We start from the raw sequence: 19,848 nt of genomic DNA, 5'->3' as shown, positions 1-19,848 counted from the left end.
TCACTGATGCGAGTTTGCACCATGTTGAAACCAGCAGTCACTTGCTCTCCCAAAATTTTGAAAGAGCCTTGGAAGGATGCATTCAGGTGTAAGAACTCAGGAGCATAGCTCCTTTCCTGACCCCTCTGTCGCTGACGCCACGAACCTAATGGTGGTCTCGAGGTGGCAGGATCAGAGGGGTGGGGTAAAGGGAACGCTAACTGTTCAGCATCAGATGCGAGCAATGAAGCCTGCAATAATGCTCCACTGCTTGGGGCGGATGAAGTGGAGGGGACAGAGGGGTCAGAGGAGGAGACAGAGGGGTCAGAGGAGGGGACAGTGGTGTGGGGCCTACCGACGTGGCCCTCAGTGGCGGACTCAGGAGGGATCGCTCCAGAGGGCGCAGAGGAAGATGCAGGCGCACGGTGGCTGGAGAAGGTGCTGTGAAAGAAAAAACAAAATAAATTAATAAATTGATATGGAAAAGCCCTGACTGAAAGCAAACTAAGTAGACAGGTTAACATGGTTAGTAGTGGGCTGTAGAATACTTACACTCTACTCAGCATGGTTCGCCTCAGGAAGGAGAGGGCCGGGCCATATTTGTATTTGCTCCTCTTCCTTCCTGCGGACCCACTCGGGGCCTGCATCTCCAGGTTGAATTCCCTCTTAAAGCGATCCCTCAGTGACCGCCACCGCTTCCTAATCTTTCCACCTGTGAAGACAAGAATCAAAAGAAAAAAAAAAAAAAAATTGGTAAATGCAATATATTACAGTCAGCTCAAAACATCACTGGAAAGTGAATACTTACCTAGTTTGCTCAGCTGCTGAGGATGAAGGCTCTCCCACCTTGGAAAGAGGTTGTGACACACTTCGTCCCAGAGCCGACGGGTGACACCGGTATCGGCATGCCTGCGGTCAGCCATGTTCCACAGCGGCTCCCGCTCGCGAACCTCCTCGATGAGACCATCTATGTCGATGTCGTCATCATCGTCATCTCCTGCGGGAGCACGCTGTGAAGCCTGTGCCAAAAAAAAAAAAGAATAAGAAAAACAAACAAATTAGTACACTGAAACACTAAAGTACCAATAGAATCCCCCTCCCAAAAAAAAAAACTCACTGATGGCCGACCGCGGCGACGAGTCCGCCGACTCTGGGAGTGTCTGGGAGAACCTTCAGCGGCAGCAGCAGCAGCCTGAAATAAAGGAAACAAATTCTCAGTAATGTAGGCATATATTTTCTGTGTTTAGTTATGTATGAAAATCTGTTTTGTGTATGGTGCAGTGTGATGTGCGAAGCAACTGTTTCACCACTACTTACACTTGGTTCCTCCTCCACTTGCATCTCTCCACCCGTCTCGCCCCCTTCTGACAGCTCCTCATCTGATTCAGCTTCCTGTTGAAACATAATTTATGCATGTAGTGATCAAAAAAAATGTAAAGTAAAAAAAAAAAAAGAAAAAAATTTTTTTTTTGTTAACTTACCAATACACGCTGTTGCTGTGGAGGAGAGCTGTCAGAAGAGGACATTGTTGTGGTACCAAGGCCAGCGGCTGTGGTCCTGGTGTCTCTGTAAAAGTTAAAAGACACTTGCAATCTGCTCTACACATTGAAGCTGCAGATTGGGGGTCTTCAAAACTTACTTTGAAAGATTTGTGGCTGTGGTCCTGGTGGGCTGGTCAGTGGCTGACAGGCGGCGGCTGGGGTCCTGGGCTGCTGACAGGCGGCGGCTGTTGTCCTGGACTGACGACAGGCGGCGGCTGTGGTCCTGGTGTTTCTGTAAGTTAGGCCGGGGACACACTTAACGTATAAAAAAACGGTCCGTTTTTCACGGCCGAGAATCGCACAAATGTTTCAAAAACAGTGATCCGTGTGCAGGGCGAGGATGCGATTTCCTCGCATCAAATGATCCGTGTGACATCCGTATGGCATCCGTATGCCGAGATTTTCTCACAAGCTTGCAAAACCGACATCTAATAGATTTATGTGCTCAAATGTTCGGGAAAACATATATACAGTATATATATATATATATATATATATATATATATATATGTCATTGAGACACATATATATATATTCTGTATTTATATTTCATTCAGCGCGATATCTGTGAAAAGCTGGTAACTCAATTGCCGGCTTTGCATTTCTCCTTCTCAAACCCGACAGGATATGAGACATGGTTTACATACAGTAAACCATCTCATATCCCCCTTTTTTTTGCATATTCCACACTACTAATGTTAGTAGTGTGTATGTGCAAAATTTCAGCGCTGTAGCTGCTAAAATAAAGGGTTAAATGGCGGAAAAAATTGGCGTGGGCTCCCGCGCAATTTTCTCCGCCAGAGTGGTAAAGCCAGTGACTGAGGGCAGATATTAATAGCCAGGAGAGGGTCCATGGTTATTGGCCCCCCCGTGGCTAAAAACATCTGCCCCCAGCCACCCCAAAAAAGGCACATCTGGAAGATGCGCCTATTCTGGCACTTGGCCACTCTCTTCCCACTCCCTGTAGCGGTGGGATATGGGGTAATGAAGGGTTAATGCCACCTTGCTATTGTAAGGTGACATTAAGCCAGATTAATAATGGAGAGGCGTCAATTATGACACCTATCCATTATTAATCCAATTGTTTGAAAGGGTTAAAAAACACACACACACATGATTTAAAAGTATTTTAATGCAATAAACACAGCGGTTGTTTTAATAATTTATTGCTCTCTCAATCCATTTTCAGACCCTCGCTTGGCAAAAAAATAAACACACAAGATACATACCTTCTGATGTCAGATCACGTACAACGAGGTAAACCATCTGGAGGGGTTAACTAATATTACAGGCACGAGCTGCGATAAACCACTCGCTCGTGCCTGTAATCCCCGGGTGCTGAAAGGAAAGCAGTGATCTATACTTACATTGAGTTGCGGTGATGCGCCCCTGCTGGATGTTCTCTTGAACTGCAGCCTGGGAACTTTTTCCCACGCTCCAGGTCATATGAGGACATCCACCAGGGGGCGCATCGCCGCGACTGAAGGTAACTATAGGTCATTGATGTCAGAAATGTTCATTACAGGTGAACACCAAAACACCCCCAACAAAGTTGCACGTTATAGCATTCATTTCCATGTCCCAAAAAATAACACTTTGAAATGTTAAACCACCATGCAAAAATATATTTGCCACATTTTATTTTAAAAAATCACCTCCCCCCCCCCCTAAAAAAAACCTTTACAGTATAACCTTTATTAAAAAATAAGCCCTCAACCAACTCTGTATTGTATGTGTAACCATTGGTACATACACCAGTTTTAAATTTACCTTTATGAAATGATACTACGGACATTTTTTTAACAAACATTTTATTATTTTCTTTTTTTTTCAAATCACAATTAGGAGCTGAAATGCTCTTTATTTTAAATACAAGTACATCAACTGCAAATGGTTTTAACAGTTAAATAAAATCAACAGTTTGAAATAGAAAAAAAAAAAAACCACACTCACACATTCAAACCACAAGCTGCAGACCGCTAGACTTTTAAAAAATACATCAGATTTAAAAAAAACAAAAAAAACACCACATTTCAAAAACATGCTGCACAGACCACTATACAGTCAATACATCAGAAAAAGGCAATTAACCAATTAAAGCATGGACAAATGCACATGCAATCAACATGACGCACACAAACATGCATGGTATGTGTCCACATTCCGGATTGCATCAGGATTTGGTCAGGATTTTCCATCAGTATTTGTAAGCCAAAACCAGGAGTGTAACAATTAGGGAAAGTTTAATAGGAAAACAGGCACACTTTTGCTTTTATCACCCACTCCTGGTTTTGGCTTACAAATAGTGATGGAAAATCCTGACCAAATCCTGATGCAATCCTGAACATGGACACATACCCTCCCACATGAACAGGCATAAGATTGGCAAAGGCATAATAAGGTGCAGGCACATGAAGACATTACTTACAAAAGCACACAGCCGTACCAAAAAAAAAAAACACACATGCACGCACATAAGCTTTATGCAAATACACATATGTACAACAAAGGCAGAAAGGTGAACCCAATCAGAAAACGCATACACACACACACACACACACACACACACACACACACACACACACATTTTTACACACACGTAAAAAAGGCTGGCAGTCCTCCGTCTGTAGCTGGATGTCTTCACAGTGTCAGGCCTCAGGGTGGATCTGGACTCTAGCATGGCACTGGCTGGTGCAGGACGATGGCAGGCCTCAGGTTCTCTTCAGGTTTTAAGCTCTTGCTGTAGTCAGTAGTACCTCATACACTACACACAGAAATGCACAGGCACACAGATGCACACAAAAATTGCAATACTCACACTGGCTCTATGGTGGCTGGCGTCCTGTGGCTGGAGTCCTGTGGCTGGAGTCTTGTGGCTGGAGTCTTGTGGCTGGCTCCTGTGGCTGGCTGGGGTCTTGTGGCTGGCTGGGGTCTTGTGGCTGGCTGGGGTCTTGCTGGCAGTCTCTTCTTCTCTCTTGGGTCTTGCAGGCATATGTGGGGTTGAAGGCCCAGGCCAGGTTTATATAGATTTGGGGGTGTCTGGCCAATTGGCAACAAAATTCTGCTTCTGAGCATGCTCAGTGTAAAAAAAACGTATTGCAGCGCTGTATTGCGTCGTACAACGTGTCCCGACGCATCCGTCGCTCATAGGCTTCCATTGCAGCCAACGACGTATGCCGCAGGATGCGTCGCGACACGTTTTTTAGGCGGAGACAAAAAACGTTACAATCAACGTTTCGACGCATACGTCGTAAAATGTACACGACGTATGCCAATCCGTCGCAATACGTCGCCAATACAAGTCTATGGGGAAAAAACGCATCCAGCAAAAAATTTTGCTGGATGCGTTTTTTATGAAAAAAGACGAATTGAGACGTAATGCAGTTAACGCTAGTGTGAAAGTAGCCTGAAACATATTTTTCGAGCGCGTCAAAGACACTCAGTTAGCACACGAGCATGGTCGGATAACACTTTACCGGATCACTAGTTAGAGGCTTTTGACGGGTCTCATTTAGTCAATCAGTACTCAGCCCTACACCAAAGAAGGGCAAGAATACTGAACAAGTTATCTGCAGGTGCGTGTGTTTTCCATTTAAAGAAGACTCTGGTCTGGATAGTATCCTTAGCCATGCTGCACGGATTGGGTCTGACATTGACCTTTAGGGAAGTTAACTTCTAAAGACTGTACTAAAGCCAGGTTTCCTTCCCTCAGGAGGAGAGCTCATTTCCATAGTATTTTACAGGGAGCATTGCCTGGCCTGCAAGACTCTAAAAAGCTCTGGTGTAAGACCAGCTTAAAAGGAAGTCATAATCAGAAAATGAACTATTGTTTAACCCAGTGTTCCCCAACTCCGGTCCTCAAGAGCCACCAACAGGTCATGTTTTCAGGATTTCCTTAGTATTGCGCAGGTGATGGAATTATTGCCTGTGCAAGTGATGCGATTATCACCTGTGCAATACTAAGGAAATACTGAAAACATGACCTGTTGGTGGCTCTTGAGGACCGGAGTTGGGGAACACTGGGTTAACCCCTTCATGACCAGCAATAGTTTCGTGACGTTTTTGCATTTTTGTTTTTTGTTCCCATTCTTCTCAGAGCCATAACTTTTATTTCTTGGTCAATATGGCCATGTGAGAGTTGTACGAAAAAAAAAAGTGCAATTCCATGGTTGTTTTTGTCTTTTGCTTTTTTTTCTACCTTGTTCTCCAAATGCTGAAACTGACCTGTCATTATGATTATTCAGGTAATTACGAGTTCATAGACACCATACATGTCTAGGTTCTTTTTTTATTTAAATGGTGAAAAAAAATCCAAAGTTTCGTAAAAAAAAAAAGTTGCCTTTTTCCAAGACCCATAGCATCTCCATTTTTCGTGACCTGGGGCTGGGTTAGGGCTTATTTTTTGTGTGCCGAGCTGACGTTTTTATTTATACCATTTTGGTGAAGATACGATCTTTTGATTGCCCGCTATTGCATTTTATTTCAATGTAGCGGCGACCATAAAAATGCAATTCTGCCGTTTTAATTTTTTTTTCTCATTGCGCCGTTTAGCAGTTAGGTTAATTCTTTTTTATATTGATAGATTGGGCACTTCTGAACATGGTGATACCAAATATCTGTATGTTTGTTTTTTTTAAGTGTTTTATTTTGAATGGGGCAAAAGGGGGGTGATTTGAACTTTTAATTTTTTTTTTAGCAATCCGACTATGACAACCATAGAGGTCAGCTGACTATGTCATGCCAACCCATCGGGGTGACCCATAATCATGTGATGGGGTCACCAATTGGCGGGATTAGTGACTTCCGGTAAGCACGAGTTAAATGCCGCTGTCAGAGATTGACAGCGGTTTTTAGCTATTTAAGAGCCGCTGGTGGATTGTGATTCCACCTGCGGCTGTTGCGGGCACATGTGAGCTGTATTTATCAACTGTCATGTGCCCAGGAAAGGTGCGGGCTCAGCGTCGGAACCTGCACAAAAAAGAGGGAGTCCGAAATCGGCGTACTATTACGCCCAATGTCGGAAAGGGGTTAAATCAGGTTTTTGTATTAAATGTATTTATTTATTTATTTTAATAATGTTTATTTTTTTACATATACCAATCTGTAATTTAAAAAAATAGAAATCTTGCAATATTCACACTGGCCACAGAGCTTTTCTAGACTCTAACTACCTGTTGTTTCAGGAAACAAAACATGTACATTGCCATTGCCATAATAGTTGGATCCTGATCCTATTGTTTGTATTAACCCCTTCCCGACATGTGACGGAATAGTACGTCACATGTCGGGACCCCCGCTTTGATGTGCGCTCCGGCGGTGAGCGCACATCAAAGTCGCGACATGTCAGCTGTTTTTTACAGCTGACATGTGCGCGCAATAGCGGCGGGTGAAATCGCGATCACCCGCCGCTATTAACTAGTTAAATGCCGCTGTCAAGCGCAGACAGCGGCATTTAACTACCGCATCCGGCCGTGCGGCCGGATATGAGCGCATCGCCGACCCCCGTCACATGATCGGGGGTCGGCGATGCTCCTCCATTGTAACCATAGAGGTCCTTGAGACCTCTATGGTTACTGATCGCCGGTGGCTGTGAGCGCCACCCTGTGGTCGGCGCTCACAGCACACCGGCATTTCTGCTGTGTAGCAGCGATCTTATGATCGGTGCTGCATAGCAGAGCCGATCGCGTTGTGCCTGCTTCTAGCCTCCCATGGAGGCTATAGAAGCATGGCAAAAGTAAAAAAAAAAAGTTTTTAAAAATGTGAAAAAAATAAAAAAAATATAAAAGTTTAAATCACCCCCCTTTCACCCCAATCAAAATAAATCAATTAAAAAAAAATCAAACCTACACATATTTGGTATCGCCGCATTCAGAATCGCCCGATCTATCAATAAAAAAAAAGCATTAACCTGATCGCTAAATGGCGTAATGAGAAAAAAATTCGAAACGCCAGATTTACGTTTTTTTGGTCGCCACGACATTGCATTAAAATGCTATAACGGGCGATCAAAAGAACGTATCTACACCAAAATGCTATCATTAAAAACGCCAGCTCGGCACGCAAGAAATAAGCCCTCACCTGACCCCAGATCACGAAAAATGGAGACGCTACGAGTATCGGAAAATGGCGCAATTTTGTTTTGTTTTGTTTTTTGCAAAGTTTGGAATTTTTTTTCACCACTTAGGTGAAAAATAACCTAGTCATGTTAGGTGTCTATGAACTCGTAGTGACCTGGAGAATCATAATGGCAGGTCAGTTTTAGCATTTAGTGAACCTAGCAAAATAGGCAAGCAAAAAACAAGTGTGGGATTGCACTTTTTTTGCAATTTCACTGCACTTGGAATTTTTTTCCCGTTTTCTAGTACACGACATGCTAAAACCAATGATGTCGTTCAAAAGTACAACTCGTCCCGCAAAAAATAAGCCCTCACATGGCCAAATTGACGGAAAAATAAAAAAGTTATGGCTCTGGGAAGGAGGGGAGCGAAAAACGAAAACGGAAAAACGGAAAAAGCTCCGGGGGTGAAGGGTTAAAGTGTCATTATGAAGGGAGAAGGTAACATGTTCAGGTGTAACATCGCCTGTTGGGAATGGTGGATCCTTTGTTAATAGCTGTGTATAAAGCTGTCACCTGTCATTGCAATCCTGTTTTTTATATCAAGGAGCCTTATTAAAAAAAGGACAGGTAGTATTAGTGTAGAAAAAGCCCCAGTGGCCAATGTGAAATCTGCAAGATTATTTTCATTTTCAGATCACTTTGGTATTTTTTTTTTAAGGCATGTAACCGCTTCTTTTTAGTTGTTTAGTTCATTCTACTCCACATTGTAGATATTTACTGAGAAACAGGGGCTAGCCTATTGTCTGAATTTTACATAGAGTTTAAAAGATAATGCAGCATATCATATCAAATACTCCTCCATCTCTTAAATTATTTTTTTGCATTGGCCTGCAGCCCAGATATCAATATGTCAATAGGTCTACTACGGTAATCAATAACTTCCTTTGTCTTAGGCTGGGGTCACACTAGACCGTAATACGGACGAGTGCTATGCGATAAAAAATCGCATAGCACTCGGCCCAATGTTAATCTATGGTCCAGCTCCCATCATCCGATATTTTCTCCACCGTATTTCGGATCCGAGGGAACTCGCAGCAGGCTGCGATTGTCAGCGTATCTCGGCCGAGACTCGCCAATGAAAGTCTATGGGGGAGAGAATAAATGGGATTACACACGGACCAGCAGTGTGCATTGCGAGAAATACGCAGCGGTGTTCTATAGAAAAGCCGGTAATTCAATTGCCGGCTTTGCATTTCTCCTTCACAAACCCGACAGGATATGAGACATGGTTTACATACAGTAAACCATCTCATATCCCCCTTTTTTTTGCATATTCCACACTACTAATGTTAGTAGTGTGTATGTGCAAAATTTGGCCGCTGTAGCTGCTCAAGTAAAGGGTTAAATGGCGGAAAAAATTGGCGTGGGCTCCCGCGCAATTTTCTCCGCCAGAATGGTAAAGCCAGTGACTGAGGGCAGATATTAATAGCCAGGAGAGGGTCCATGGTTATTGGCCCCCCGTGGCTAAAAACATCTGCCCCCAGCCACCCCAGAAAAGGCACATCTGGAAGATGCGCCTATTCTGGCACTTGGCCACTCTCTTCCCACTGCCTGTAGCGGTGGGCTATTGGGTAATGAAGGGTTAATGCCACCTTGCTATTGTAAGGTGACATTAAGCCAGATTAATAATGGAGAGGCGTCAATTATGACACCTATCCATTACACAGGTCAACAAAAAAAAATTTTTTTTCTGGTGTCCAAAATATTTTAATGAATTTGGGGTATTTTTGGGGTGCTGATTCTGAATATGCTATCAGTTTTGCCAGATTGGCTCAAGTTTTTGACATTTTTGGTATCTTATTTATAGCACTTGTTGGTAAATGCGACACATCATCTCATTAATTTCTTTGGATTAGTAGTTGAACTGAGCAGTTCTCAATATAGTTTTGTGTTAATTAGTGTTCTAAAAGTTTGTTCATAGCTTGATTTTTGCACTAACTTTATGTTGTTGTCTGTTTTCCAGTGAAAAGCATGAACTCATCAAGAAGAAGTTGTCTTAACGATCCAGACTCATTCTGTTACATTTGTGGTGAATACACACTGCCAAAACATAGAAGAAACATAACAGACTTCGTAAAAAAAGTGTATTTTGCCTATTTTGGGGTTATGCTTGGGGACCAAGACAAGTTTTGGGCACCACACATAGTGTGCAAAGCATGTATCGAATTATTACGAAAATGGAGCAAAGGACAAAGAAAAAGCTTCAAATTTGGTGTTCCAATGGTGTGGAGAGAGCCAAAAAATCATCATGATGACTGTTATTTCTGTGCAGTGCAAGTGCAAGGATTCAATAAGCATAAGAAACGGAAATGGGAGTAACATGGAATCTGCAAGAAGGCCTGTCCCTCATTGTGAAGATGTGCCTGTACCTGTGTTTACCATAAATAACAGTCATCATGATGATTTTTTGGCTCTCTCCACACCATTGGAACACCAAATTTGAAGCTTTTTCTTTGTCCTTTGCTCCATTTTCGTAATAATTCGATACATGCTTTGCACACTATGTGTGGTGCCCAAAACTTGTCTTGGTCCCCAAGCATAACCCCAAAATAGGCAAAATACACTTTTTTTACGAAGTCTGTTATGTTTCTTCTATGTTTTGGCAGTGTGTATTCACCACAAATGTAACAGAATGAGTCTGGATCGTTAAGACAACTTCTTCTTGATGAGTTCATGCTTTTCACTGGAAAACAGACAACAACATAAAGTTAGTGCAAAAATCAAGCTATGAACAAACTTTTAGAACACTAATTAACACAAAACTATATTGAGAACTGCTCAGTTCAAGTACTAATCCAAAGAAATTAATGAGATGATGCGTCGCATTTACCAACAAGTGCTATAAATAAGATACCAAAAATCTCAAAAACTTGAGCCAATCTGGCAAAACTGATGACATATTCAGAATCAGCACCCCAAAAATACCCTAAATTCGATGAAATATCTTTGGCACCAAAAATACTGTTGACCAGTGTTATTAATCCAATTGTCTGAAAGGGTTAAAAAACACACACACACATTATTAAAAACTATTTTAATGAAATAAACACACAGGTTGTTTTAGTATTTTATTGTTCTCTCCATCCAGCTGCAGACCCTCGCTTGGCAAAATAATAAACGCACAAGATACATACCCTCAGATGAACCGTCACGTCCCACGAGGTAATCCATCTGAAGGGGTTAATTAATTATTTTACAGCCATGAGCTGCGCTAAAGCACTCGCTCGTGGTTGTAATCCCCGGGGAATGAAGGAAATCTGAGTGATCTGTACTTACATTGAGTTGCGGTGAGGCGCCCTCTGATGGATGTTCTCATGAACTGCAGCCTTGGAAAAGTTCCCACGCTCGAGTTCATATGAGTTCATCCACCAGAGGGCGCATCACTGCGACTCAATGTAAGTACAGATCACTCAGATTTCCTTCATTCCCCGGGGATTACAACCACGAGCGAGTGCTTTAGCGCAGCTCATGGCTGTAAAATAATTAACCCCTTCAGATGGATTACCTCGTGGGACGTCACGGTTCATCTGAGGGTATGTATCTTGTGCGTTTATTATTTTGCCAAGCGAGGGTCTGCAGCAATGTTTGCAATGTTTGTTTTTTTTACATTTTACGCTGGTAACCAGGGTAAACATCGGGTTACTAAGCGCGGCCCTGCGCTTAGTAACCCGATGTTTACCCTGGTTACCAGTGTAAAATATCGCTGGTATCGTTGCTTTTGCTGTCAAACACAACGATACACGGCGATCGGACGACCAAATAAAGTTCTGAACTTTATTCAGCGACCAGCGACATCACAGCAGGATCCTGATTGCTGCTGCGTTTCAAACTAAACGATATCGCTAGCCAGGACGCTGCAACGTCACGGATCGCTAGCGATATCGTTGCAAAGTCGTTTCGTGTGAAGGTACCTTAACTTAATTCACTTGTATTAAGCGAGGCTGCGCATGTCAAGTTGGAATGTGGCTCTTAGCAGGGGCGTAACGACCGCGGTCGCAGCGGTCGCCATTGCGACCGGGCCCCGCAGGTCAGGGGCCCCGGGCCGGCAGGTCAGGGCAGGGCCGGGCTGGACATCGGGCACTTCTGGCAAATGCCAGAAGAGCCGATGCCAGTAGTGGGCCGCTGCACTGTTCCTCCCCCCGCCGCCGCCGCCGCCGCATTTAACTATACCGGCGTCTATGACACCGGTATAGTTCAATGCAATGATGGAGGAGAGCGTCACCTGACGCTCCCTCTCCCATCATTCCCCGCTCTGCCTCTGACAGTACACTGCGGGTGCGCGATGACGTCATATCATCGCGCACCTGCAGTGTCCTGGGCAGACTGCAGCCGCCAGGAGCAGCGCGGGCAAAAGGAAAGGTGAGGAGAGTTTTTTTTTTTCTTTTTCACCGGACTGTGGGGCCATTATCGGGGGGGGGGGGGGAGATGAGATGCGGGCTGTGCTGTATATACCCCTGTGCTGGCTGTGCTCTATATACCCCTGTGCTGCATATACCCCTGTGCGGGCTGTGCTGTATATACCCCTGTGCGGGCTGTGCTGTATATACCCCTGTGCGGGCTGTGCTGTACATACCACTGTGCGGGCTGTGCTCTATATACCCCTGTGCGGGCTGTGCTCTATATACCCCTGTGCTGGCTGTGCTGTATATACCCCTGTGCGGGCTCTGCTGTATATACCCCTGTGCGGGCTCTGCTGTATATACCCCTGTGCGGGCTGTGCTCTATATACCCCTGTGCGGGCTGTGCTGTATATACCCCTGTGCGGGCTGTGCTCTATATACCCCTGTGCTGGCTGTGCTGTACATACCACTGTGCGGGCTGTGCTGTATATACCCCTGTGCCGGCTGTGCTCTATATACCCCTGTGCGGGCTGTGCTGTATATACCCCTGTGCGGGCTGTGCTCTATATACCCCTGTGCTGGCTGTGCTGTATATACCCCTGTGCGGGCTGTGCTGGATATACCACTGTGCGGGCTGTGCTGTATATACCACTGTGCGGGCTGTGCTGGATATATCCCTGTGCGGGCTGTGCTGGATATACCACTGTGCGGGCTGTGCTGTATGTATCCCTGTGCGGGCTGTGCTGTATATATCCCTGTGTGGGCTGTGCTGTATATATCCCTGTGCGGGCTCTGCTGTATATACCCCTGTGCGGGCTGTGCTCTATATACCCCTGTGCGGGCTCTGCTGTATATACCCCTGTGCGGGCTGTGCTGTATATACCCCTGTGCGGGCTGTGCTGTATATACCCCTGTGCGGGCTGTGCTGTATATACCACTGTGCGGGCTGTGCTGTATATACCACTGTGCGGGCTGTGCTGTACATACCACTGTGCGGGCTGTGCTGTATATACCCCTGTGCGGGCTGTGCTGTATATACCCCTGTGCGGGCTGTGCTGTATATACCCCTGTGCGGGCTGTGCTGTATATACCACTGTGCAGGCTGTGCTCTATATACCCCTGTGCGGGCTGTGCTGTACATACCACTGTGCGGGCTGTGCTCTATATACCCCTGTGCGGGCTGTGCTGTATATACCCCTGTGCCGGCTGTGCTGTATGTACCCCTGTGCCGGCTGTGCTGTATGTACCACTGTGCGGGCTCTGCTGTATATACCACTGTGCGGGCTGTGCTGTACATACCACTGTGCGGGCTGTGCTGGATATACCACTGTGCGGGCTGTGCTGGATATACCACTGTGCGGGCTGTGCTGGATATACCACTGTGCGGGCTGTGCTCTATATATCCCTGTGCGGGCTGTGCTGGCACCCAACACCATGTTGCAGTGCAGGAGATTCCTGCAACAGTCCGAGGCGTATCTAGGGGAAGGGGGTGGGGGGGCGTCACGGGGGTAGGGGGGGGGGGGCCCATTTGGAAGTTCGCACCGGGGCCCATAACTTTGTAGTTACGCCACTGGCTCTCAGTATACATGTTGCATAATTGCAGTCACATGACTGTCTGCTCCCGTCACCAACACCATAGAGTCCTGACAGTGCACATTGCAGACTTGTGAATCCTCACAGCACGCACAGTTACTGACAGCAGACTTTTGTGCCAAACCTGGACAACCCCTTTAATAAAAAGTGTTCTTGATCATTAATTATTTTGTTTCGTTTCACAGCAAAAACCTGCCAGCAGTAAAGTAGTAAGTACAGCAAAGCAACCAAACCAGAACTCCAACACCAAGGACCCTGAAAAGCTCAATGCAGCCAAAGCTAAGATCAAGGTGAGTGATAACATTTTTTTGTGTGCTCGTAATACATGAAATGACAAAAGAATGCTAGAACTAAAAGGAAGCTTCACCTATGAATACAGTTTCAGCAAAGATTGTTAGGAACTTTGAGAAATATTTTGGTTTTCAGTGTCTCGGTGTAAACCCGCAGGTGTCCAGTCTGCAAGCAGAGATCTTGATAATGATGAAAAGTTGTAGCTACAAATTTAGGAAACACTTTTTCTTTTTTGTAAGAATACAGCAGGTGAAATAAGTATTGTACATGTCACCGATTTTCTAAGTAAATTAATTGGCTTGCGAAACTATTTGCCCCCTTGGCGGTTTACCTATTTTGTTACGTTACAATCTGTGCTTAAATATTTTTGTAGTCCAATTGTAATCCATCCAGTACTAAATAGTCTAAGTTGGTGAACTGAAGTGAGAAAAATATAGGCATAAATTGAATTTATGGAATCAAATAGCTAAAAATTGGCATGTATATATGTATTCATTTGTATTTCTGCTGCAAGCAATTGCCTTCATAAGTCACATGCATAGAGAAAGGAAGTCCACCTGTGTGCAATCTAAGTGTCACATGGTGTGTCAGTATATGCATAGCTTTTCTGAAAGGCCATAGATACTGCAACATCATTTTGGAAGAGGAACCACTAACCAAACAACACCATGAAGACCAAGGAGATCTTCAATCAAGTCAGGGACAAAGTTGTTGAGAAGTACCAGTCAGGGTTAGATTCTAAAAATGTATCCCAATCTCTAATGATCCCCCGAAACACCATCAAATCCATTATCATCAAATGGAAAAGAACATGGCGCCACAACAAACCTGCCAAGAGAGGGCCACCCACCAAAACTATCAGGCTGGGCAAGGAGGACATTAATCAGAGAGATTTCACAGAGACCAAAGAAACCCTGAAGGAGCTGCAGAGTTCCCAAGCAGAGACTGGAGTATCTGTCCATACGACTACAGTAAGCTGTACATTCCATAGAGGTGGCCTTTAACGAAGAGTGGGCAGAAAAAAGCCTTTACTTATAAGAAAAAATTGTAAGGCTTGTTTTGAGCTTGCCAAAAGACACGTGGGAGACTCCCTAAATGTATGAAGGAAGGTGCTGTAGTCAGAGGAGACCAAAAATTAACTTTTTGTCCACCAAGGTAAACGCAATGTCTGGCTCCAAACCAACACAGCTCACTACCCAAAGAAAACCATGCCCACAATGAAACATGGTGGTGACATGGTGGGGATGTTTTTCGTCAGCAGTGACAGGGAAAATGGTCTGAGTCGAGGGGAAGATGTTTGGTGCGAAATACAGGGATATTCTACTTGGAATTTTTTAATCTATTTTTCAGTATATTGCATGGTCAAAGGAATAGTGTTATTCTCATCTATAACTTCTTTTGCAAGAAACAAGCTGTCATATTGCTTTGCGTTAAAGGATTAATGTGTTCTTTTGAATTATACATGTTTTTAATGTTTGTGAAATATGTCAATTACAGGTGAGCCACAATCTTTCTGTAAAATTTTTCCATACACATTTGTCTGTGTTCCTATAAATATATCTACTGTATAGACTCTCACTTTCACAGTCTCCCTCTTTCTTCTTCATTCTCTTTCTCTCGCTTTGTATCTCATTCTCTCTTCTTCCTTTCTCCCTCTTCCTCTCTCTCCTTTCCTTCCACTCTCTCTTCCTCTATCTCTTCCTGTTTTTTTCTCTCTCTCTTACCTCTCCCTCTCTCACTTGCGCTCTCTTTCTCTTTTTCTCTTCCTCTTTCCCTCCTCCTGTCTGTCACTTTTTTCTTACCTCTCCCTCTCTCTTCCTGTCTCTCTCGTCCTCTCTCTCTCTTCTTCTCTCTCTTCTCTTACCTCCCTCTATAATCTCTCTGTCTCGCTTCCTCTCTCTTTTCATCTCATCTCCTCTTTCTTCCATATTCAGTTGGGAAATAGGGGGCCACTGATAGAAACAGTGTGTGGGCTCTTCTATCCAATACTCTAAATTTAGCCTCACTGCCCTTCCAGTTCTGTGAGTATAATTATAAGTATACACAAAATATCTTAGATGATGGCCAAATTTTTCCCATATATTTCAAATGACCCTTGAAAATTTCACTTTGATTTAGTCACAAATCCTAAAGAGAATAGGGAATTCAGACCCTGACTAGATTACTGAAGAACTCTGCTGTTTACTTATTCTTCAATATTATTTATTAAACCCTATTACATATATGATTTATAGCTCAAATACATACATTTTGGTTATAAAAAAGCACCAACAGTGTCCAGATTCAATAATCATGTAATGATGGTCATAAGCTCTCCATTTAAACTAGCAAAAAACGACTAAAAAATAAAAAACTAACATGAGGGAAAAATTCCTATTAAATCAATATTCGTCAGTGAGCTGGGGCACTTACGTGGTCTAATTAGGATGAAAACCTCCATGGCTAGGTAGGGCATTCTGTACGGTGTATGTTTACAGGCAAAGCATATCACATCATATTACATTATATCCCTTAGTTGTGCTTGTCTGTTTTTAGGCCCTTGGTTTTTATATTTTATATAGGCTACTGACATATGTGACGTGTGTATCAGTTGTTTTTAGTGTATTAAATGCAATATTTTTTGTGGTGTACTTTTAATCGATATTAATAAAGTATATATCGATTTAATATGGGGTTTATTTCATGTTAGTTTTTTTCAGCTCCGCATTTACTATAAGGAAAAGAGACCTAGATCCATAAAGTTCAGCCTTTCTCCACCAATTGTACATTTCGTCACTAATTTAACTATAACCTGCAATGTTATATGTGTCGAGGAAATCGTCCAGCCCTTTTTTAAAAGCTGTTATAATGTCTGCCATTAATACCTCTTGTGGTAGGGCATTCCACAGTCTGACTGCTGTAACTGTAAAGAACCCCTTCCTATTTAGCTGCCGGAATCTCCTTTCTTCCACCCGTAATGAGTGCCCCCTAGTCCTCAGTATTTTTGGGAATGAATAAGTCATGTGCCAGTGTTTTGCACTGGCCACACATATATTTATACATGTAAATGAGATCTCCTCTGAGGCGTCTTTTTTCAAAGCTAAACTTTTCTAACCGCTCATCTTATGACAGGGCTTCCATCCCTTGTAATAATCTAGTTGCCCGTCTTTGAACCGATTCTAACTTCTGAATATCCTTTTTAAAATGTGGAGCCCAAAACTGGATCCTGTATTCTAGATGTGGCCTCACCAGTGATTTATAAAGGGGCAATAGTATGTTGGATCACGGGATTTTATCTCTGTTTTTATACATCCTAAAATCTTGTTTGCTTTTGCGGCTGCTGCTTGACATTGAGTACTACTGCTTAGCTTACCTGTTACAAGAATACGCAAGTCCTTCTCCTGTTCTGTAGTCCCGAGTACACTCAAATTTAAGGTATATGCAGCAATGACATTACTCCATCCTAGGTGCATTACTTTACATTTATTTATATTAAATCTCATTTGCCAAGTGTTAACCCATTCATTAATCTTATTCAGATCATATTTCAATATTGTATTGTCAAGGTCAGATTTTAATATCCTACATAGTTTGGTGTCGTCAGCAAGGACTGACACTTTATTCTCAGTCCCATTCACAAGGTCATTAATAAAGACGTTAAAAGAATCGATCCTAGCACAGATCCCTGTGGTACCCCACTGCTGACTTTATCCAATTTAGAGAACGTACCATTTATGACAACTTTGTTTCCTGTCATTTAGCCAATTCCTTACCCATTTGCATATAGTTTCCCCCAGTCCTTGCTTCTGTAGCTTCTGTATAAGGCTGTTATGTGGAACTGTATCAAATGCCTTTGCAAAGTCCAAATAAATCATATCAGCCACATTACCAACATCCAGATTTGAACTTACCTCCTCATAGAAACCCAACATGTTATTAGACAAGACTTATCCTTCATGAATCTGTGCTGGTTGTCAGTTATTCTATTATTCTCTGCAATATATTTCTGCTGGTCATCTCTTATAATGCCATCAAAAATTTTGCACACTACTGATGTCAGGCATACCGGACGGTAGTTGCCTGGATGCACCTTCTCACCTTTCTTAAATATTGGTACCACGTGAGCCATCCTCCAATGTTGTGGCACCATACCTGTTACAAGTGAGTCTAAGAATATGAGATACAGCAGTCTGTCAATTATTGAACTCAATTCTCTCAGTATCCGTGGATGAATGCCATCTGGGCCGGGGGATTTGTCAATGTTTACATTGCTCAGACGTAGATGTACTTCTTTTTGTGTTAAACTAGTTATATCAGGTTGTGAATTTTGATTTTTGCCTTGTCAAATGATCACTGTAACACACAGTTGATTGGTGCACATGGATGAAAAGTGCCTGTTTAACATCTCAGCCTTTTCTTTATCCTCTGTAATTATCTTCTTTTAAGGGGCCAATGCCATCTATTTTTTTGTTTTTGGCATTGATGTATTTATAAAAAAATTTGGGATTTATTTTAATTTATTTGGTGATGTGTTTCTCTATAGATAACTTTGCTAGCTTGATTTCTTTTTTACATTTCTTATTTAGATCTTTATACTCCTGAAATGCTTTTTCAGTATTTTCGGCTTTCAAGATTTTGAACACCCTTTGTTTTTGTCTTATTAAACTTTGTAGTGTTTTATTTATTCATAATGGTTTCTTTTTTTTCCTTGACATTTTATTACCAGAAGGTATAAGTTTTCTGCAGGATTCTAGTTGTATTTCCTTAAATATGCACCATATATGTTCGGTATCCCCAGTTACCATGACTTGGTCCCAGTCCAGATGATTAAGCTCTTCCCTTAATTTGCTGAAATCAGCTTACTTAAAGTTCCAGGTTTTGGCATTTCCCCTTTTGAATGTTTGATTAAAAATTACATTGAAACTTACCATGTTATGGTCACTGCTTCCCAAATGCTCCCTGGCGTGTCGATCTGAAATTGTATCTTGTCTATTTGACAGAACCAGATCCAGCAGATTACCTCCCCTGGTTGGTTCGTCAAGCAGCTGAAGGAAGTAATTGTCCTGAATTGTGGATAGGAAATTGTAGCTTTGAATGTCTGGATAGATAAAATTCCCCATTATAAGAACCCTATTACTGTTTGCTGCCTTTTCAATTTGTTAAGGCATTTCATCCTCTACCTGTTCAGTTATATTAGGAGGCTTGTAGCACACTCCAATTAACAGCTTTCCTGTATTGCCATCCCCATGTACATTTACCCATAGTGACTCTACATTGCTGTAACTTCCCCCAATGTCTTCATTGAGCACAGGTTTTAATGTGGATTTTACAAAGATGCACACCTCTCCACCTTTTTTATCTTTGCTGTCCTTTCTAAATGTAGTGTAACTCTCTAGGTTTGTTACGCAGTCATGGCTCTCATCAAGCCATGTTTCCGTAATGCCCACCATATTGTATTCTGTGACCGTCATAAGAGTCTCTAGTTCATTCATTTTGTTTTCTAGACATCTTGCATTTGCCAGCAGATATTTAATATTATTAACACATCTACTCAATTCCTTGCATATCGCAACCCCCCTAAATCCTCATTTATCCCTACTGCCTCCTTCACTCTGTCTACTCTATCTATCCCCTTATCAGCACAACTACCCTCCCTCCCCCAGACGCTAGTTTAAAAGTTGCTCCATCTGTCTTACCATTTTTTCCAAAAGCACAGCGACACCCTCCCCACTGAGGTGCAGCCCGTCCCTATGGTAGAGCCTTTATTGGACAGAGAAGTCGGCCCAGTTCTCCTAGAACCCAAACCCTTCCTTCCTGCACCAATTTCTAAGCCATTTGTTTATCTTCCTAAGTTCCCGCTGCCTATCTAGTGACGCTCGTGGCACTGGCAGTATTTCTGAAAACACCACTTTGGAGGTCCTGTCCTTCATCTTCTTTCCTAGTTCCCTGTAATCATTCTTAAGGACCTTCCAGCTCCATATAACTTTGTCATTGTTACTGATGTGTA

At 43.0% G+C, this 19,848-nt stretch overlaps 1 protein-coding gene across 20 annotated transcripts in view; it reads left to right on the top strand.

Moving 5' to 3' along the window:
• Nucleotides 1–19,848, top strand: part of RIMBP2 (RIMS binding protein 2) — an 817,544-nt gene that overhangs the window by 80,068 nt on the left and 717,628 nt on the right. For all 20 annotated transcript variants that reach the window (XR_013223594.1, XM_077293289.1, XM_077293285.1 and 17 more), the window contains exon 3: nt 13,757–13,861. Coding sequence is in view for 19 of the 20 variants with exons in the window: in XM_077293289.1 (XP_077149404.1) it covers nt 13,757–13,861 (105 nt within the window). In the remaining variant the exon portion in view is untranslated. The remainder of the gene's footprint in view (nt 1–13,756; nt 13,862–19,848) is intronic.

Source organism: Ranitomeya variabilis, chromosome 1 (genome assembly GCF_051348905.1).
Source record: "Ranitomeya variabilis isolate aRanVar5 chromosome 1, aRanVar5.hap1, whole genome shotgun sequence".
Taxonomy (NCBI): Eukaryota; Metazoa; Chordata; class Amphibia; order Anura; family Dendrobatidae; genus Ranitomeya; species Ranitomeya variabilis.
This window is presented reverse-complemented; position numbering and strand designations above follow the sequence as displayed.